Genomic DNA, 22,201 nt, shown 5'->3' with positions numbered 1-22,201 from the left:
CCCATGTATATTTATATGACCTTTTCTGCACACAATGAGCATTCAAGGTACTCCACCTATGACATACAATAACATAAGGGACGTCTGTGTTGCTGCTGTGACTGAAGTCCTCTATTATTGCTACTTTTGTCTGCGCCCTTATTCACACAGCTCCACATGTTGGATGTAGCAGAGCGTTTGCACTAGATGCAAACACCCACACTCAAAGGGATTTGTGTCTCCTACCTGGTGTGAAGCAGGTAGCAAATGTGCAAAGCACTACTCTGGGGATGAAACCCTCTGTCAGCTGCTGTTATGTAATTAGCACTAGAAGTATATAGTGATCTAAACTGACTGGGCCAAATGAAGCGGCCCACAGTGGACGAACTGTTTATTTTTCTTGTCGGCTCTGGACTGGATGCATTAGCATGCTGTTATCTAAGCAGGAAGCATGTCGTGGCACAGGAAGTACAGGAGGTCCTCTACCAATCGGAAGCTTTGATCCCTGTCTCTGCATGGCGACACTGAATCCCGAATTACCCTCAATGCATCCATCAGAGTCTGAGTGTGTGTGGATGTTAGATAAAGTGCTTAGAGGTACAGAATAAAAGCGCTGTGCGTGTCGCTCGTAGCAGAAGGTCCTCAGTAAACTCTACAAGTCCCAGTCCGTTTACTGCAGCACATTAACACACACACCCTTCTCTTCAGATGTACTTTTCAGTATGTTTGCTATACTTGTGTACTTACACTTTCCTCTAATACTGTAAAAAGCCATGCCTCCATCCATGACAGTGTTTCAATCATAATACCAGGGTAACTATTGAGAGCTTGAATTGTGTAAGTGACAGCATCGACTGCGTTGCCAGAAATCTCCTTTATTCAATCTAATCATGTCAGCTAAGCCCGCCCTTTGTTGTTTGAATTAAATGAGTCATTAGGAGATAATTCCCTTTAATGCTATCCAACTGTAATCCATGACCCACACGCTCTTCTGGCAGGCCCTGGGGTGTCTTTGGGGACTAGAAAAGAATAGAGTAGAATAGGATTTCTAATTAAAAGAAAAGATTGCTTCTCAGGGATTCAAACTCATGATGCCGGCAGCAGTGACAGTCGGGATGAATTCTTACAGGCTCTGAGGTCAGGGCTAACAGAGGGTGGCCACAGCAGTCATGGGGTTAGCTGGAAACAATGAATCTTTGAAGGTACAGTCCAGTGAGTTTACACATTAGTCAGTCATCATGAAGGCATCACTCAGCTTGTAAAAATAGCACATGGTGTTATGAACAGTGACCCCCCTCCCCCGTCTTTGGAAAGGCTTTTTAATCACATCTGGAAACTAAACTGATGATGTCACAGTGATGTCAGCAGAGCTTTTTTTTTTAGTTCATTAGTATAATAAAAGCGCTCAGTTATTTTAGCTCAGAGTTAAAAAAAAAAGGTTTCAAATAACTTTAGCTATATGAAGAAGAAAGAAAAAACCTAAAATGATGCAATCATGCGTGAACGTGAATTTGAGTGAACAACCCAAAAACGACAAACGTCTGTGAGCCTCATTTACATGATTCAATTCATGTCGGCTTGGCTGGTTTAAGATGAAGAGTCTGATTAAAGTCTAATTCCAGCTCTCGAAGTCTGTCTCCCACCACCCATGACTAAACCCATTAGGACCCCCAGGCTAAAATGGAGCTTTGCTGTTTGCTAGTGTGCACGCAGAAATAAGAAGACAGCAAAGTGTGTGTTGCAAAGTGATTTGTCACACTTGCAGCACGCTTGGCTGAACAAAGGAGTCCCCTCTGCAACATCACAAAGCCCGGCTGTCGCGACACGGCGATTGGTGGAAAACACTCCGTCTGTCATGTGATTGGCGCATAGCCCTGAGGCGGGGTGGGGGCTCAGTTATCATGAGTCAGCCCCTTTTTCTGCATGAGCTGAAGGAGGAAGGAGGGGGTGAAAGAGAGGCTCAGACAGAGAGAAATGTCTCCCAACATCGGCTTTTGTACGAAGCAGCAGGTCTTAAAAATGCGAACAGAGGACTTTATTAAAAAGTTTGCAGTCTCACATGTTACACAAAAGATACAGAGCAAATGCTAACAATATTTTTTTAATTTTCCGCTTTTATTACTCAAAAATATCTGTATAAACGGGAAAGAAATTGTCTCAAGATTCTCAACTGTCCGTGAACATTTTAACGAAAACAAAAAAAGGGTGGAAAAGAGTAACAAGAGGATCTCGCCATTATTGAAGCCCAAAATCAACACGAGAAGGCAAAAGTATCTGAAAGTGTGTTTGTGATTCTCTAAAAACGCACTTTCAGTGTGTTTTTCTTTATTTGAATTGATAAGGAGAGGCTAGCTCGCAGAGCTATCAAAACGGATGAAAACACTAGAATGAAAAACAATAATGCACAATAAAAGGAACGAAAAATAATAATCAGACGGGGGAAAACTTTACTGAAATACTGTAGTGAGGGTACATGAGTGTGTGCAGGGGCACACCGGGTCAAAGCAGGATTCACGCCATCGCGTTAGAAGCGTCTGTAGTAGCGGTGCGGTGGCCCGTAGTGCATCGGCATGTCCATCACATCCATGTTGTGCTGATGAAGGTTGAAGGGACCGGGGTTGTTGTGGTGATGGTGGTGGTTGTTGTTGTTGTTATTGTTCAAGGGTGGGAGGTGCTGTAGCGGGGGCACGTAGGGCGCCGGGCGAAGCCGCGGCATGATCACCTGGGGGTAGTGCGGCGGTGGCGCCGGTGGGTAGCGGGGACGCGGAGGGACGAAAAGGGGAGCTTGCACTGCCTGGGGGAGAGGAGCGGGCAGGGGGTTGGGTATGGGTGGGTTTTCTGCAGGTGGACCGACACGGGGCCGCTTGGTGTCTGCGACGGGCTCCGGTGGTGGGCCGACTCTCTTCCCTGAATTATCTGAGAGGAGAATGAAAATAAATAAAAGGATCGGTGAGGTGCACAGCAGGATCAAATGTTTCCCTCACGCCTATCCTTCACATAAACCACACACAGGAAACACTCATGCAACTGCTGCCAGCACGCCTGAATAAATAATAGTCAAAGGGATGAAGAGGAAACACCGGAGAGGAACAGTGTTGTCGTGGCAGTGCCACAGTTTCCTGCCAAAGAACATAATTCACTGCAAACTGAGCGATTAATAGCAGTTTGATGAGTACCAACATTATTTAATATGTTATTATTATTAGGGGCTTTTTGCTGTTAGTATATAGTGCAGTGAAGAAAAAAGTGGGGCGGAGAGACACAGCAAAACCGCTGCACTCAGCCTGACGGCGTATGAGCTAAAGCTCATCGTTTTCAGAGCATGTTTTTGTTACTGACCTGTGCACTTCTTATTCAGCTCCGCCTCCCCTTCCTTCTGGATCTCCTGAATGATTCGCTCGTCATCTTGCTGTAAAAACACAACACACAGAGAAGTTGACACATTTCCAAAAACGCTGTTGCCATTATTACTTGACCTTAAACGACTGAGCTGGTTCGTGTGTTAAACGGTCGTTAACCTGCAAGTCTGCATTATGTAGTTCCCTAAACCAAACTATTTCTAGTAGCTAGAGCACGCTTTACTTCCTGCTCTGTGCTACAAGTGACCGAGGACATCAGAGGATGAGCTGGAGCTTCTCCAGCTCATTAACTGACTGGAAACTAAAGGCTGCCTGTTGGTTGCCAGTGATTCTGTAGCCAGGCCGCTGTGGGCAGCCACGGCCTCAGATGGTCAAGGTCAAAGTGCAGTGGGAAACACAACAAGAATGAAGATCTGTGATTGTGAGAGTTTTGAGTTTGGAGCGCACCGTGGGGTCGGTCCAGAGGGAGCACTTGCGGCAGTGGCGGCAGGGAGCGCCGGGAGACCGGGCGTGCTGGCAGAAGTGGTTATAGCCGGTGATGGGCTCTCGGCAGAGGTAGCACATGAAGCTGCCGCAGCGGCACGACATCCGGTTGCAGCCCTCCGATTTGACCAGGCCCGTCCCACACTTGACGCACTTCCTCACCCGAGCTGCCGTCATGCGCTCCTCGCTGCAGCACAGAGAAAGTTTAGGAAAATGTGACGAAAGAGGATCGGTTTTGGGATTTTCATTGAGAGACACACACACACACACACACACACACACACACACACACACACACACACACACACACACACACAGTATAACAGAGACATTTTCTGTGAATGAACAGATCCTCTGGATGCAGCAGAACAAACTCCTGCTACTATGATTCCCTTTTAGTTTTGTCCTGTTAGAATCATCAGACCTCGATCCTCTGATCTGTCTACCAGGCCGCTTCCCGTCTCCTTCAGCGCCTGGAAGTAAGACGATCTGCGATCGGCTCAAAACAGGAAGCACTGCAGGAAGCAGCCGGCCTCTCAGTTTCCTCAAATGTTGTCCGGGAAACTGAAGTGTTTACCCAGCATCCTCTCTGGTAGATGTTAAATCTAGTTCTCCTCACATGTTAAATCTGAGCACCCTGTACATTACTGATGAAGGATTCCTGTGACCCACTTACAAGCGCACCCTCATGCGGATCTCGTCTCTCTCCAGGACCTCATTGCAGGTCTTCCCAACATGCTGCTTCCACTGGACGTGGCACTTTCGACAGCTCTCCTAAACAGAAGAAGAAGAAAAAAAAGACAGGAAGGGGATGTTGAGAAAGAGGGTGCTGCTTCTGTGCTTTTCTCATCAAAAGTCAGGAGATGCATCCACCCATAGTTTTCCCATTAATGCTGAGCAGGCGGTGTAGGTGGGTATTACACTGCAGTCAGAGTGTCTCCCACACACACACACACACACACACACACACACACACACACCGCTGCCTCTGCTCAGCATGCTGCTGGTGCTGCCACTGCAGGGACTCGGGGCTTGCACGGTTAGGTGTGGCTCTCTCTCTGCATGACTGCAGCGAGAGCGCTCGCCGCTGACTGCTCGGTTGCCTAGAAACAACGACTCCAGGCTCCAACCTTTCTCCGTCTCCTCAGCCAAAAGCGCTAGGTTAAAGGGATGTTGGGGAGTGGCGGGGTGCAGGCGGCTCAAGACTCCCACTCTTCCTAACCCTTAGCTAAGTGGTGTCACCATAAATATTTGAGCCCCTCATCTAATATTAAACAGTGTGACAGCTGATGCAGCAAAGCATGATCCACATCTCCACCGCTGCTGCTGCTGCTGCACCTTCCCTCTGTGTCCTGTGACCTCCTCACACATCCTCCTTTCACTGGGGGATTTTTTTTGTTATCATGCATGTAAGTCAGAGCTGATTTCACAATATTCAGTGGGACAGCTCTGCATGAGTAAGGTCAGCCAGAGGGTGGTGGGGGAGAATCTATGGTTTTGGTTGGTGCTTGAGTGATGAGCGCTCCCTAAAAAAAAGGCACAAGATCTGGATCTAGTTTAGTTGTTTCTTCAAAAAGCGAAAAAAAACATTCTGAATAAAACTGATATAGAGATGAAAAGCACGGATTCAAACCATATGGAGGTTTGGGGTTCATTATGTCAATTATTATAAAGACCCAGTGACCTAATGGATAAGGCAACAGCGTGCGGGGCTCAGGATTGTGGATTCAAATCCCATCTGGACTACATTTTGTCAATTTCCCAACTGTGGAACTAATAAAAGTGATCTTAAGTTATCTAACTGAGAAGCAAAGACATTAGAAGCACTGTGTGACACTGATCTTGTAACTTGTGTTCTGCTAATAAGCTAATAAGTTGCCAATAAGTCTCCCCGACAGCAGTGGTCTCCCAAGAAGATAACTGCAAAACTGGAACATCTCCGGGACCCCGAGAAAGTGTTTAAGGTGCTGACTCAACCTGACACAACCAAGTCAAGAAAAGCCCAATCATCCACACACACAAAATATGATGTCTCAGCCGTCACAAAAACATGTTAATCTGCAGGCCGGCTGATGTAATCATGCAGACGAGTGAAAGCTAAAGAGGAAAATACCCCTATAGTCTGTAGTTAGAGAATAACTGTTAGAGATTACAGAAGCGGAATAAACAGGAAAAGCTCAGGTGGAAGAAATATTCTGCTTAAACCTCAAAAGAAAAGAGCCAGAGTGAGCATTCCTGGACTCAAGTGTCACAAAACCCCCCAAATCAAAACAAGAAAACGCCAGCTCACACAAAGCCAGACAAGGGCGAGAACGACAGAACGATGAGAGATCGCCCCCTAGTGGTGACATCGAGGCCAAGGAACGAGGAGAGCAGAGCGAGCGCGCCTGTCCGAGACCTGTTTGACAAGACACTGAAAACCAGGAACACACCTGAGTTCTTATAGTGCAGCTAAAAATACAGCTGCTGATGTCACAGCCAAACCTCGAAGGGGGTGTGTCGTCCACGCCTTCACTTACACACACACACACACACACACACACACACACACACACACACGAAAGAAAAAGAGACGAAAAAAAATTGAAGCAGGCTGAAATGTGACAGAGGTCACGGAGATAAACACACAGCAGCAGCACCGCAAGTTTGTCTTTTTCACCCTCTCTGCATTCATTAATTCACACTCACTGCTCCTGCTATTTTTTCCCCAGCATGTTCCAGCTCGCCTTACTCCTTCATTCACTGCTCTCCTTTTCTGCGTGCCACTCCCTAACAGCACCTCCTTCCTACTTTCATTCATATTTTGCGTCTCCTCTAAATCTTTTTCTTCTTCTCTTGCGGTGGACGCTACAGCAGCCCTTATAAGGATGTGCACAGCTTCTGATGGGCTTGTAAGGGGATGTGTGTGTCTGTCAGTGTGTGGCTTTTGCTGCAATCAAACTCGAGTGGCATTTCGAATGGCAGGAAGGAAGAGGTTAAATCTGACATGACAAGCCATAAGCTTGTTGCTTGCAAACCCGTCACAGGACTTGCTCCTTTGAGAAAATTCATCTGATCTACAGGAACAGCAACACCAAGACTGCAGTGTACAGATTTGCACAGTGCTTCCACTTCCAGTGTCTCACATATCACATTCCTCAACAAGTAATCATGCACAGGCCGGGGACAAACCTGTGCAAATGTCCTCACAGCCACATGTGGAATATGTTTGTGTAGGTCAGACAGAGCCAGGACAGATTGGGAGAAAGAAAAAAAAAAACTGAAGGAGAGGACAGAATCTGGGTCAAATTTGATGAGAACCACATTTGAAATGGACGAGGAAGTGTGACCGACCAGTCAGAAACCAGTATGAGGGGAGTGGACAGCGTGGCTAGCCAATGAGACGGCGGTGTGGAAGAAGGCGGGTGGGCTTACGGAAGTGTGTCAGTTACATAATGAGGCCCCGCCCTGCTTGAGCGGGCTGTGGGGTAGACTGTACAGTGTGTGTGTATGGGAATAAAAAACACACACACGTGAAAACAAGAGGAATTAACACCTCAATATCACCCGTCTCTTATTAAACACTGGTGATAGTACCAGCGTGTGTGTGATGGGGGTTTCCAGGTAACAACACACATCCCAATTCTAAGTGGAAGTGGAAGCAGCTTTTTGCGGCATACATAAGCAAACATAACAGAGCTTAAACGTGCTGGCTTTAAAAGCTGACTGAATTTGCACTGCAGACGAATCACTGAGCAAGGATCAGACCCAGAGTTATCTGGAGCATGTCTAACTTTTAAGTCTCTGGGTGTGTGTGTGTGAGCTTGTAATGAGGTGCAGCTGTGCAGTGATGCTGCAAGGCCAGCAACTGTAAGCCTATGGCTCCACCTACAGGCTGCTGGCAGGAATTGCATTGGATTTCTATTCTTCACTGCCTGAGGCGAAAATCTGCAACAAATGCAAGCATAAGGAGGCATCTGAGAGCCACGTGCTAATAGAGAAGCTATGGTAAAGACAAAACGCTACTGTGGAGCCACAAGTAAGAAGAACTAGTCCAGCTTGGGCCAAGTCAGCAGATGTAGGATTACAGAAGAGGTTTGCTATGGAGGAAAAACCCTGCTGGCACATGGAAAAGCTCAGGTGTAATTAAGAATCTGGTTAAAACCTCAGTTTTAGTTTCCTCCAAAGTTCCTATAAAATCTTTTAAAAAGGCCTCTGGGAAAGTTGATGCTGGAAACACCCTAAAATACCAAGGCAGCAGAAATGCTGAGGAGGATAACTCACATGACTCATTTCTTACTGTTTCAATGTGGTGTCTGCACTGCTTTGAGAGCCGTTTAAAGGGCAAACAAGTCTTACACTGATGTCTCACAGCCCTCTGAAACTAAAACAGGGTTTGCTCAAACACAAAGACAAAGTGCTGCTCTTGTATGAAAACAAATTAAAAAGTTAAGTATATCCCATTTTCAAAACAGAAAATGACAAAAAGGAAAAATATTTTTACACTTTGGAAGAGACTTTTTAAATATGTGCTTACACCACAGGGACATGCTACACCATGAAGCCAATTCACAACAACCTGTTTCACAAGCCTGAATATGAGAGCTACTGGCAGCGTCAGGCATTTAATAAAATGTTTTTTCTCTTGACTTGTCTGAGTCCAGGTTCTGTGGGCAGCACTCTCAGCAGAGACACCCAGAGCACCCTCCTCTCCCAGCTCATCTAGGAGAGATTCAGTCTGTCCACTGTCCCTACTCCAGGGACTCCGCTCTTTAGGAGGTACCCAGAACACTTCACCTGTGAGGGGGTCCGGCATCCTAGTCAGATTTCCAAACAACCTCAACCTGCTACCTTTGCTGTGAATGACAGCTCTACACAAACGCCTGCACTGCTCCCACTGTCCCTGATGACGAGCTCAGACTCCCTTCAGACGAAGCTAATTCCTGCTGCTTGTATTTGCGATCTCATTCGTTCATTCACTTGGTCATCCACTGTCACCAGAGTTTGTGACCACAGATCTGCTCAGTCACACAACAGTGCCTGTACAGATTGCGAGCTTTACAGTTTTACTAATGTTTATGTGCAATGCCGCCATCTTGGATTGTTAAATTGGGGCTGGTGGGGTTGCTTCAACTGGGAAGTCTGACTTGAAGGGCTGTTCAAGTCGAAAATTTCAATTGGGAACTTGGAAATTCTGACTTCAAACAGAACACACCAGAAGAACCATGTCCTCAGTGCTAATTCGCCCCTCTCCACTTCACACTTGGCTGCAAACTGCCCCAGCACAAGCTGGAGGGGCTCGCCCGATGGAGCCAGAGAAACAACATGATCTGCAAAAAGCAGAGAGGTGATCCTGAGACCACCGAACTCGATACCATCGGATGCACCTAGAAATGAAAACTTGTCTTTTCTTCTTGACCGTGTTTCTACAAGTCTCACAGACCTGATCTGTGCGGGCAAGATCCTGCAGTTTGCCTGCACTGTACAGACTGGCCTTCTGCCATGAAACTGGTTGAGCTCACCAGCTTTATAACCATGTTCTCCGTCCATGGCTACCAATTGGTTTGAAAGCGATTGCACTACTCCTGCTTCTCTTTCTTCTGCTTGGTCTTTTAGCCTTTTTCTGTCAACTACTTTGTTAGCTTGCAGGTTTGATCTGTGTTTTTCATCATGTACATGTGCGATGTTTTGTTGGCCAGATTAAAATCTTCAAACGGCCCAAATCTGGCCCACGGGCCTTCAGTTTGACATGAAAATTGAAAGAATGCGAGCTCATCGGTTAATGAAGGGTTTGACCTTATACCACTGTGCGAGGAGTCACACATTTTTCTTGTATGGCTACTGACATAACCCCCTCCCAACTTCTCTCCTACCTTTGAGGGAATGCAAAGATAGCAGAGGTGTGTGTGTGTTTGCTTCTCTTTACAGTTGTGAGCAGGAGTGAGTGCGAGACGTTTACAGAAGCAGAGCTCACAGAAAAACAGAGGAAAACGGGAGGGTTGTATTTATGTGGGGAAAGGAGCGTGAATGAGCCTGTGTGTGTTTCTGCCAAATAATGAAGGTTTTTTTTTTTGGCCTGGAATTTGTGCGACAACTCCGGCAGACAAAGAGCATCGCCTCCCCCTGCATTCCTCAGACAGAGGGAGGAGGCCCTGAGATAAACAGAGAGGGAGCCAGAGGTGGCGACCTCGCCACATGGAACGGTTCATCATTTCCAAAAGCTGCTCATCAATCTCTCCTCTGCCTCTCTCTCTTATGCATGTCGGGCTTCGTGTCCAGGCTGCACGGAGATGATTTATAGGTAGACACCATTTTGCTGTCACGACGCTCTGAATTATTCACGATTCAGTCGTCCACTCTTGGTTTGAAAATTTAGATGAGATCTTCTGTGCTGTAAGTACTCTTACCCAGGGTCACATCAGAAGATGTGCAGATGAGTGTCGACCTACTTTGGTGTACACTTCTTTGCGAGAGTGTTGAATTTACTTTATAAACAGAGAGAGAGAGCAGAAGAGCAGAACTCACCTTGCGGCACCGAGGGTTGGGACAGCTAAACAGAGACATGTCTTTGTCCAGCAACGCTGGGAAGTTGCAAAACGGACACCTGGAAGAGATCAGAGAGGAATAATGAGCTAGACAAAGCAGCCAGATCTTCAACATCCCACATTAGGAGAGACAAAGTGCTAATCATAAATAGGTTAGGCTGCAGCTAGCTATTATCAATCTGCGGACCATTTTCTCACGGCAATTTCTCTAAGCCCCCCTTCCTTTCGTTCTGTAAAAGTGAAGATGAACCATACTGAACATGAATCCAGTCTGTGGGAGAACCTCAGCTGACTGGCTTTTGCATTACAGCTGAAATATTTTCTACTGTTTCTGTTTGCATCACTTGATTTGAATTTCCACCCACCCATGTTGTCGTGTAGACTTTGAATCTACTCCTGATGCTTTGTGTTTGCTTTGAACACATGATTAGCCCATGAGCCCAAGTTCTAGCCAATATTTTAAAAGTTTGATTTTTTTTAAATGAAAATTTTACATTTTCAATAAAGGCTGGAGGCCACTTCTGCAAAATGACAGGGGGCTCAGCAGCCAGTTATTAAAAAATAACTGATTATCATTTATCATGATTTCATTTCATTCAGTTATATTTTTATAGCACTGAATCACAACAGTCGCCTCGAGGCGCTTGGTAAGACCCTGCAATAGGACAGAGAAAACCCCAACGAAACAAATCAAACGACCCCCTTAAAGCAAGCACTTGGCGACAGTGAGAAGGAAAAACTCCCTTTTAACAGGAAGAAACCTCCGGCAGGACGAGGCTCAGGGACGGGTGGCCGTCTGCCAGTTGGGGCGAGGAGAAGGAGACAGGACAAAAGACAGACAGAGAGCCAGAGATTAGTAATAACTGATGACTGCATGCAGAGGTGTGTATAAACAGAGTGAGTGTGAAAAAAGGTGAGTGAAGAACACACACTTGCAGTGCATCATGGGAAGCAGCCTAGGCTTATTGCAGCATGGTCACCAGGGTCACCTGAAGCCTTAACGACAAGCTTTATCTAAAAGGAAAGTCTTAAGCCTAATCTTAAAAGTAGAGAGGTTGAATCCAAACTGGGAGCTGGTTTCACAGAAGAGGGGCCTGAAAGTTGAAGGCTCTGCCTCCCATTTTATTTTCAAATATCCTAGAAACCACAAGTAAACCAGCAGTCTGAGAGCGCTCAGTTGAGGTGGAATGGTACTGTGACGTCTTTAAGATAAGGCAGGGTCTAATTATTCAAGGCCTTGAACTTTAAACTTAAACTTTAAATACTGAACAAACATTAAAATGCCCACCATTCATTTTTAAAATAGTGCATTTTCAAATTAACTGACTTTTTAGTGTTAACTTAGTAGAAAGATTGGACACCAGGCTAAAAGATGAGCCTTATGTCCCTACAGCCCGTAATTCTATCCATCTGTAAACATTGCTGGAATCTCTTTATTCAATTTTATTAAGTCAATTAAAAATCTGTTTGTGGACAAACTGGCACCTCGAGTTATCAGTTACTTTATTATACCTATAAATCTGGGAGCAAAGAAAAGCAGAATCCAGCTACAGAGCTACCCCCACACACACTTACCTCACTAACTCATCTGCACAGGTGGCAGCAACCGCCTCCTCCGCCTGCCTCTCGTAATATTTACACAGTATATTCTCTGGTAGGACCTTCTCCAGCTCACACACAGGGTAGGAGCACGGGCAGCCCCCCTCCATGCAGCTCAGGTCCGACTACAAGAAGAGGACGGAGCGCGACTTCATTACAGAGCAGAGACGCTGCACGTTCACAGCCACCTCCAGTTTAACTGACCATTATTATGACACATTATTAGGTACAACAGTGCGCTCAGATGAGGCGGATGAAAAACACGACAACCTTTTATGCAATACAGGATACACCAGTACCAGCAACAAGGCACCTAATAAATGGGAAAGTCTTTATTTTCACAATAATACATGGACAACAAACATTGATGATATGCGAAATCTGTGCCCCAGCTCATATTCAATCTTGACATTTATTTGACAGCTCATCACTCAAAGAGGTGTGTATTATTATGGGATTAGTCAGTTATAGTTGCCAAGCAACATTACCAGGTAAGTCGTATTGAAAACAGAAAATGTCTGCGTGTACCTTCCCAGAGCCGAACACCGCCTCCTGAGCGTATTTGACCAGGCACTCTTTACAGAACAGGTGACCGTCCGAACACTGCGTCATCTTCTCAAAAGCAAACTCCCCAAAACAGCAGCCACACTCTATCAGCTGACCATCCTGGAAAAACAATCGGAACACATCACAAGTCAAAAACCTCACATTATGCAGAAAATCCTGACAATATCTAAAATGAACCTCGAATGAAACCAGCACATTCTGCAAGCTAACAAGTTTTATACTGGATTCATTATGATTATTTCTGAAATAGAGAATATGAGGCAAAAACAGACATCGTAGAATTCTAAAAAGCTTAAATTTCAGTTATTTTGTACCACAAAAGACCACATTTATTCTTCAACACAATCTGAGCTCTCTTAGGCAGCTTTCTTGTCATTTCTTTAAGTCATCTTCAGGAATAGTTCTCCAGGTTTCTTTAAGGACATTCAAAGCTCTTCTTTGGATGCTGACTGCCTTTTGTTTCAATCCATGACTGATACTTTCCATTGTGTGGTTTTATATCTAGGTTTATTTAACTGCATTGCTGGTGTGTTTGGGATCACTGTCATGCTGAAAGGTTAACTGTTTCAGGTTAGATACTGAGTAAGATCCTCAATAGCTTCTCAACAGCCACCCTTCCACAAAGACCGTTTCTGATGATCCTTCAGTGGATTAGTTGGATCTCTCAGGTCCTGTGTCAGATCCTTGCTTATGTCTTCAGATCCTTGCTTATGTCTTCAGGACACGACTTTCAGAAACTGAAATCTGCTGTAGATACTTCTTTAGATCTACCACTTCTTCTTTCATCCTCCACTTCTCCAGTTTCCGCACTGCTGACCAAGCCAAGCTAGACAAGCTTTCAGGTAATACTTTGGGAATCATGTTATATTCAATTTTATGCCTGTCAAACTGTGTTGTAGGTATTTAGCATTTTTAGTAGATTCAGCGAAAGAAATGGGAACAAATACGTTTTTTGTGACAGGCTGCTGGTAAAAAATTGGCTAAAGATACAATATAAAACTGGTTCTAAGCAAAGTTATCTGTTATGTGTAGGCACAGCACTGGTGTCACAGAAGCTGCCTTATTATCATTATCATTATTATTATAATTAATACTATTATTATTGTTGTTTAAAAGCTTGAGTGAAAAGGCAGCCAAATATCCAAAGAAAAAATGTAAGAGCTTTTTAAAGCCGCAAAACCACGTTAATTAAAAAAACCCAAAAACAAACGTCTGGCTCCTTGGCAACACTATAAAAACAAATGAGGGGTGTCTCAAGACTTATTCACAGCACAGTGTTATCTGGAAACATCACTGAAAAGCCACTTTAGACTGAATCAACAGATAGAGATGCATTGTGATGAATCCTACCTTTTTATACTCATCTTCATTGACCTGAAGAGCAAGGAGGAAGTCCTCATGCTGGGGGGAGAGAGAGAGAGAGAGAGAGAGAGAGACAGAGCGGGGCAGTCGATTAGTTGGTGAAGATCGGGCGCACGAGGTAAGCTGTAAGCCAACATTGATGTAACACTTTTCTACCTCTGCAGAGAGTGACCTGAAAACAGAGAGTCCCTGGGACTGAACCGGCTCCGCTGCTGGGTGTATGCTGCCATGGGTGTATGCTGCCATGGGTGTATGCTAATTTAGCTACTGACTGTGCCTAAGTTTGACTAACATATTCACCCTACTAAGTGCTTGAAATCTAAATGACTGAACATTAGCCTCAGAAACCTCTGTATTCCATGTTATGCAGCACGTCACAAGGTTATCAACAGTTGCAAAGCAGCTCTATGCAACATATCCAATCATTATAATTGTTCTATTCGCTGAAGCAAGACGCCTTTAATATACTGAGCAGCACCACATTATTCCCTGGTCTTTGAACAAATGCAGCTTCTAACAGTGGAGTTGTCCAATTAGTAACTTAAATCTTCAAGCGGCAGATAAATACAACCGCCTGTGCAAGGCAAGAAATTATCATGAAGCTGACTGCACAATATGAACCTCCAGACTAGTTCCTATATGCTTCAGTTTCACTATGCAGTTCTATCACCTGCTAAATGGTTAATGGCACAAACAAAATAGGGAGAGGATAGCTACTGGTAGCTACCACAGACAGGGGAAATAGCAGACAGTGGAAACTCTACTCAGCAAAAAAAATAAATAAATAAATAAATAAATAAATAAAAGGCCTGGTAAACAGAAGCAAAGAAGGTGAAAGAGACCTAATAAAAACAAGAAGGAGCTTTGGATACTGGATGGAGAGACCTCCAGGACATGAGAGGGATTTAAAGCAACATAATTAGCCCCATATACCCGACTGCTTTAAAAGCCAAAGCTATCCAGTCTTTGAGACAATGGTGCAGGGTGCGGAAGGGTACAGTGGGAAAAGCTAGAAAGAGTGCTTGCTATACAAATGAGTTACTGCATTAGAAAGCTACTGTTTAGATAAGTGAAGTATATCATTATCTGTTAAAAAAATGAAGGCTTATAGAGTTCAGGGTTTTCTTGCACAGAGGAATTCTTGGTGCAGAAAACAAAGAGGTTTTTACACAGCCATAAACACCCCCGTAAGGAATGTAAGGTAACACAGACTTGCTGCCTTTATACTCCATGAACCAATTATGGTTGTTGTGCTCAGTTCACTCCGCCACCCCCCACATAGGGCCATTCTGGGCTATAAAAATCGTGATAAATGCAACACTGAAGGAAAACAGAGTGCCCGAGTGAGTGTATTTGTGTGTGTACCTCTGCCCATTCCTTTGCCTTCTGCTGATAGAACGAAAGCTCCTTCTGCACAGATGCCTCCAGACTGCTGTATGTCCTACAGTACCGACGGTCATTCTCCAAGAAATACATCCTCTTGTCAAACTTAACCGAACCTGGCGGACAAGGAAGAAACCAGTTACTGAGAGTTTCCAGTGGCTTGTGAAAGCAATTTCTGAATGTGCAAAAGAGCAACAAGTAAAAGATGCAAAAACAGGTGCATGCTAAAAGTTTTCTCACCGTACTCAAAGTGGAAATCGACGTAGCAGCGTTCCGAGGTCCTGCTCCGTCGTTTCTTTCCCGACGGGTCCCCTGACTCTTGCCACTTCTTCAGAGCTTCACATAAGGCCTGGGAGGAAGAGCGAGGGAGAGTTGAAAGGTACGACAGCAAAGAAGACAGAGGAGGCATGGTGTGCTCTCAGATGGGACTTTAGGTACCTTGCGTGTGATTGCATAGTGTCCCTTCAGGGCGTTGAGAGCCCATTTAATGTCCTGACAGCTGAGCATCCTGAAATCTGCCATGAGCAAGTCAGCGGCCTGCATCACAACTTCAGGTCCCACTGCGCCCAGCTTGCCATAATCAAACAAGTCCTCGGTCACCTGAAAGACCGCAAACATGAAAACAGACACACACATTAATATACGATTCACAGATTATATGAAGCTGTAGTCAGTGATCGGCTTGAGTGGAAAGGTAAAATAAATAAATATCGGTAAACCTCCAGCACTTAAAAGTCAATTCAACAATGAAAAATTGCAGTGTTTACTTGAACTAACAGCTACACCCTGACACAGGCAGTCATAGCTAATAGCTGTCTGCTAGGCCTCACCTCCACCCATTTGTATCACTGATGTGAACCTCTTCCCTACATTTACATCGGAGGAGACGTCCGGGACATTTTTATTATAATAATCTCAAAAATAAAAAGGCCTACTCTGAGATACAGCCCATCCATTAGGATAGTCCCTCAGTTTTGCTTCTATTACTTCTGAAGTCCACGAATTGGTAGATATTAGGGTCTGATTGTTGCAGTTAGCTAATAACTTAGCACTCAACCCTTTGGTCTTAATATAATCACTTCTGACATCAAAATACCCCCAAAGAACATAGACAGTCTATATTTACATACAGCATGATTTATTTCTTTTAATTTGGTTACTAGACGGAGCCTCAGCACATCCATTCCATCATTCTACATCCACACTCTTTAACCACATTATAGACATAATGTGATACCAGAAATAGTTCCATTAGAAACTATAATGGTCTGCTCAGCTTGAATTCATGTAACGAGGAACCACGTCTCCGTTATTAATTTGTATCTACACTTTACATAACTGTCCTAAAAGGGCTTTTAAACCCTGACCCACAGTGCGAGATCCTAGCTTACGTTGCACTTTTTACTGATTGAAATTCTACTGTTTGCACATTAACACCATTTACACACATTTTCTGTGCATCTAACACGCACACACAAAGACACCTGCCTCATTTTGGGTGCCACCAGATTCTAGTAGGATGCTGGTGGGAGCTGATGTGGCCGCTGCCGTGTCTTTCCTCGGATAATCTTGAGTCTCCAACAGCAGGTTACAGATACTGGGAACAGAGCAGAGGGAAGGGGGGCTGCATGTGTACAAGCTCTCACAAACATTCGCACAGTTACAACTGCGCACAGTGGCAATCATTTCATATGTGACCACCTACACCTGTCTTTATGATGCTGTGTAACATACAAGCTAAAACAGAATGCAATAATTTGCAAATCCTTTCAAAGGATAAAGGTACTACCAGAGAGTTAGAGACTGTATTGCTGACAAATATCAAGAAAACTGAGAAAAATTGTTATACTATCAGTCCAGAGGCCAAAAACTCTTGACCCCGGGCTCTTTGAAGACAGACTGAGGAAAAGGGGAAAACTGCCCTGTGATCAGACCAATCAGTAACTATCTTTACCGTGTACTCTGCACTAAAGCAAAGAGTTTAAATCAGCTTTTTTAAAATCAGTGTACAGATCAAGACCCAAGAGCCGTGACGATACAGATGTACATATATGAAGGCATCACTAATACTGGAGAAGGTTCTGCTTATTTTAGCTAGATAATGGGAAACCACATGTTGCACAAAAATGATATATTATACATGTAACCACTTGAAATTGCAGCTTAGTATCCAAAAACTTGCAAATTGCTGATAAAAGAAGAAATGACACAAAAGAGAGGCAGATTTGACCTTGTCCCATCTTTTTCTGAATGTGTTCTTGGCATAAATTCCAAATAAACTTGTGTATTTAAAGGAAATACAATTTCTCAGTTTCATCATTTCTTTTTTCATTTGAACTATTTTGAATTAATCACAGACTTTATATGACTTGCAAATCACTGCATTCTGTTTTAAAATTCATATGTGGCACATTGCTTCGAACATGGTTACCCAACAAGATATATGTATCTATTTTAAAGCTCTATGTTAAGGTTAAATTAGATAAGATGATTCTTACACATTCAAGTCTTTCACATTATTCTTTTGGATCAGTTCTGCTACATAGGTTTCTTGGACGTCGGGGAGTAGATCCAACTGTAGAGGATATTCAAAAAGTTGAGGAGAGCATGGCCGGAAAGAAGAATGGGGTTGGAACGGATGAAATGCGAGACAACACAGCACAATTACACTCATTTAACTTTATAACAGATAAAAGAGATGCAAACAATTTTCGCAATGAGATACTCACAACACCATTGATAAGGGCTCTAACGTGAGGCTGGTGCTCTGGTCTCTCCTGTTGTGCGGAGGGTCCAGGCCTTGCATCCTCTATCTGGGGAATGTCCTCTGGTGCTGGAGGCACTGCGACCAGATTAAGTCTTTCGGGGTTCTGACCCAGAATAAGTCGTGCTTCTTCTCTATTGTGTGGGACTGAAGCTGCGGGAGCGGGAGGAGCTGGAGGAGCAGGAGGAGGGTTAGAGTTCACACCAGGTACCCTAATGTTAAGTCTGTTGGCTGGCTGAAGCAGACCCGAGGGACCAGCCTGAGCTGGAGGGTTTGGAAGGGCATTTTTGGGTGCCTGGCTCCCCAGGATGATCCGGTGACCTGCTTCTGGAGGACCCAGTCTCTCTGGGGCTGCAGCTATTAGAACTGCAGGGGGCATCCCTGGTATAACCTGAGGGGGTTGAGGAGGCTGGGCCGCAGCCTGGGCAGGGGCCTGAGCCAAGGGCTGCGGCTCAATCTGAATGAGATTGCCCCGCATTCGAGTGACTGGCACAGGCTGCAGCAGACCCTGGGGCTGGGTTATTAGAGCCGAAGCTTGATTTGGCTGTGGGGGAAGAACAACTAGCTTCACCTCCTTCAACTGGATGAGGTGGGGCTGCACTGGCACTGTTCCACCAGACTGGAACAGTGAAGTACTAGGCTGAGGGTGCGTCCGTATACGAGATGGAGGATGTGCAGACGAAGTACTGGCCTGAGGATTGTCTTGCGTAAGGCTACTCGTGCTAGCCTTTACTTGAGTCTTTGTAGAAGAACTTGAAGCAGTCACTGCAGCAGCACTAATATAGTGTGTGGCACTGGCAGAGGAGTTCGCGTGATGCTCCAACCGTAACTGTGCTGAGGAGCCAGGTTGTGGATGCGCGAGTCCAGATGTGCTAGGCTGAGGCTGGACAAGCACTTGTTCAGGTACTTGTGCAGGTATTCTGGATGAGATGGTGTTGGCCTTGGCATTTGTGGAGGTAGATGGGGTGTGGACAGAAGAAATTGCATGGAGCTCCCCGCTTGTGTCTGCTGATGTACCGTTGTGCTGCTGTGAGTTTATGGTCGGTTTTGGCTGGGAGAGTGATGAAGGGCCGAGATCCAGCAGTGTGTTTCCAGATGTGCTCGAGTGCGCCGGAAACTGTACTTTAATGGCTGCTTGGGGAGACGTGGTTCCCTTGGCATCTCTGGAGGTAGAGGGGGCACAGGCAGGGACTGGGTCCAGTGTGGAAACCCCAGAAGATGCGCTACTTTGACTTACAACTTTAATTGGGTTGTGCGAGGCCCCGCTCCATTTCGCCGCTGGGCGGATCACGTGTCTGCGCGCAGGCATTAGCGGCTGAAGAGAGAGCAGAAAGAATCCCAGAAAATGTATTCAAACATATATAAATAAGTCTCAAGTGACATACACGAAGAAAGGTTCAAGAATAATCTGCATCAGTTACCTCCAGTATGCTGACATCGTCGTCATCTGCATCGTCCGGGACCAAAACGGGACTGCTCGGTACAAGAGTCACAGGCTCTTCATCAGAGTCATCAGAAATAGTGATGAGCTCTCTCAAATGAGAGCGCGAGCCTGCACAGACACACGCACAGTGGAGTTATTAAACGATGCATTTACAGGGGATGTAAAAAGGGACATTCACTGCATCGTGTAGAAATTTAAGACAAAGGAGATGAGCGATTGCAACATGAGCCAATGCTGAATTTCTTTGCAGAAACCGTTAGTTCTTCAGACAACTAGCTGAGGTGCTGAAAATAATCTGCACTTTTGCACTTCCTCTTAAAAAGTACAAAACACGAGGTTTATATGCGTGTGTGCAACAGGTCAAATACACGAAAGTGGCTGGACCTCTCAGAGCATAAGCAGAACATTTACATCTTAAAACGTGAAGCTCTGCAAGGCAAGATATTCGAGCACATTTTGATAATTGTTTTTAGGTTTTTATTAACATACTGTTACTAACCTGAAGTTTATAAAAGGTGCTGACGGGTTTATTAGATCAGCAAATTATTTTTTTATGTAGTTATGGAGCATCTGTTGCACTTTTTACACTGTTACAACAAATGCATGTACTATGCATGTCTGTGACTTCTCTCTGTGTACTCCAGCTTCCTCCCACAGAGCAAAACATGCTTGGTGTAGCAAGGCTGACTTACAATTCTAAATTGACCATAAAGCTTGATTTAGACTTCTGGTTGAGATTTATGGAAGGAGTAGAATTGGAGTGTTAGTGTGAATGGTTGTCTGCCTCTATGTGTTAGCTTTGCAACAGACTGGTGACCATTCCAGGGTCTACCTTGCCACAGATGCGAAAGGCTCTAGCCCTTTCCTTGACCCTAACTTGGACAAGTGGAAGCAAGCAAATGGATAGATGCGTAAAAACAATAATCATATATCCTGGAGACAGACAATTGTGTCTACATGCATGCCGGTGCGGATGTGAAGTCTCACCTTGGCTGCGGTGAACGTTGAAGCTTGCCAGGTGAATGACCTCATCATCGCTGCCTCCATCTGCCATTGTGAAACTACACTTAGCAGCTCCCTGAATCAGCCCACATACACAATCACTGCTCAATCAGTAACATCTACACCCACACACACAGACACACACATACAGAGAGTTATGTTTCCATCAGAGGACATTACATACACACGCATTACTTTCCTGGAGATTTACCATAACCATAATCACTGCCTTTTAAACCCTTACCACAAACAAACTCTTGAAACGAAAATAGATTCGTGTTATGGGAACTTGTTTTATTTTATTTTTCTCGTAAAAAGGAGGCAAGTCCCTTCAATGTGACTTTTTATAACCATTAATTTCTATCGTTAGAATGTCTATGTATGACACGCGCACAACAACACTATCACCCTGCTGGTATTCCCCTGGAATCCAGCAAATGGTTTCAGTTTAACATCTGTCACATTTACAGAAAACGAGGAGAGCTGGACTCCACCCTGAGAACACAACTAATCTAATCGCACAGACTACTAAAGACTCAGGAGCACGTTAGTGACTCCCCCAAACACGTTACTAGAGAGAACTCAACAAAGACGGAAGCTCCACGGGGAAACAGAATGCGGAGTTGGGCTCATTTAAATCACCACCGACGAATAACATTAGCGCTACCACTGATGTGTTCGCCGGCACAGTCGTGTAAACAAATATGTGCTAACGACCTGTATCGGCTTTACTTGCGGGCGCAGCTCTGATCGTCCTCGATCTGATCAAAGGTGGCACAAATCTTGTGTTGTTAAAACAGGACACGCTAACCCAGCGAGAAGCTGCCTGTACACGTCCCCCGCACTTGCACCGCTTTCCCCGCCGTGACATTAGGTTTAACATGGCCCTTTTAGCATCAAGTTTAAGGCGGTGTTTGAAAACAAGCATCCCATCATGGCTATCGATCATTTCCGCTGACACAAACAGAACAAACTGCTCTTAGCCAAGCTAGCATTCGTTAGCTTGGCTGGCTAGCTAGCCAGACTAGTTAGCTGACTTGTGCGAGGCTTCCTGTCCACAGAACCGCTTCAAACAGTCCCCACACGGCTCGAAGTCACAACACGAGAATATCTATGTAGAAAAGTACTATACCGCAGCTCCGTCTTGGTTCATGAGTACAATACGTCTCCTTGGTCAAGTGACAAACCGTGAATAACGAAACAAACTGCCAAAACAAGAAGAGCAGAGACGTCACGACGTTAAAAACACCCAGTCACCACGTTCAGAAGGCCCGTGGGAAATGTAGTCCCACCCACACTTGCCTGATTCTTCACCAAGCGTTAAGTCCAAGATACAAACGTACCCATTCTGTCGCGAAATACAGGTTATCTACTGCGTGAGGTATTGTATTTATATGTAGGGCTCCTTAAACAAGAAGCAGAAAAACTTTGAACTATTAGCTCTCTCTCCCTTTTAGTTAGGATTAAAGAAAACCATACTCAAACAACAGATCAAAATAATATACTTAAAATGACTTTGAATATGAAAATCATATGTAACTATCAAATCTGTATTTTTAAATGCTCTGTAACGCTAGAACCTATTTACAGGAAACCAGCTATGCTTTTCACGTTTTCCTAACATTTATAGGATTCTATTGCAATGATGAATTAAATAATCATAAATAAACAGTTCAGTGTCTGTCCAAGTTATCCCACAGACTGCACTAAATACTCTGTTTCAGATGACTGACTC

The 22,201-nt window shown here is 44.7% G+C and overlaps 1 protein-coding gene across 2 annotated transcripts; it reads right to left on the bottom strand.

Annotated features, from left to right (window-relative positions):
* Positions 1–1,999: 1,999 nt before the first annotated feature.
* Positions 2,000–21,757, bottom strand: rnf216 (ring finger protein 216). 2 transcript variants are annotated; one of them, XM_005946205.3, is made up of 17 exons: positions 21,599–21,757; positions 20,452–20,585; positions 19,442–19,572; positions 17,986–19,335; positions 17,755–17,831; positions 16,745–16,853; positions 15,695–15,856; positions 15,497–15,605; positions 15,239–15,372; positions 13,862–13,912; positions 12,473–12,610; positions 11,921–12,069; positions 10,326–10,404; positions 4,498–4,595; positions 3,786–4,008; positions 3,319–3,388; positions 2,000–2,895 (listed from the first exon to the last, which is right to left on the bottom strand). In XM_005946205.3, exons 2-17 carry the CDS (start codon positions 20,516–20,518, stop codon positions 2,504–2,506), a joined length of 3,339 nt encoding a protein of 1,112 aa, XP_005946267.1. In that variant the 5' UTR covers positions 20,519–20,585; positions 21,599–21,757; the 3' UTR covers positions 2,000–2,503. The 2 variants fall into 2 exon arrangements, with proteins under 2 accessions (XP_005946267.1, XP_042069587.1); XM_042213653.1 differs by lacking the exon at positions 21,599–21,757 and having other exon boundaries at positions 20,452–21,588.
* Between the last annotated feature and the right edge of the window lie 444 nt (positions 21,758–22,201).

The sequence above is a fragment of the Haplochromis burtoni genome, unplaced genomic scaffold, assembly GCF_018398535.1.
Source record: "Haplochromis burtoni strain Fernald_Lab_line unplaced genomic scaffold, NCSU_Asbu1 Contig_464, whole genome shotgun sequence".
NCBI classification, from domain to species: Eukaryota; Metazoa; Chordata; class Actinopteri; order Cichliformes; family Cichlidae; genus Haplochromis; species Haplochromis burtoni.
This window is presented reverse-complemented; position numbering and strand designations above follow the sequence as displayed.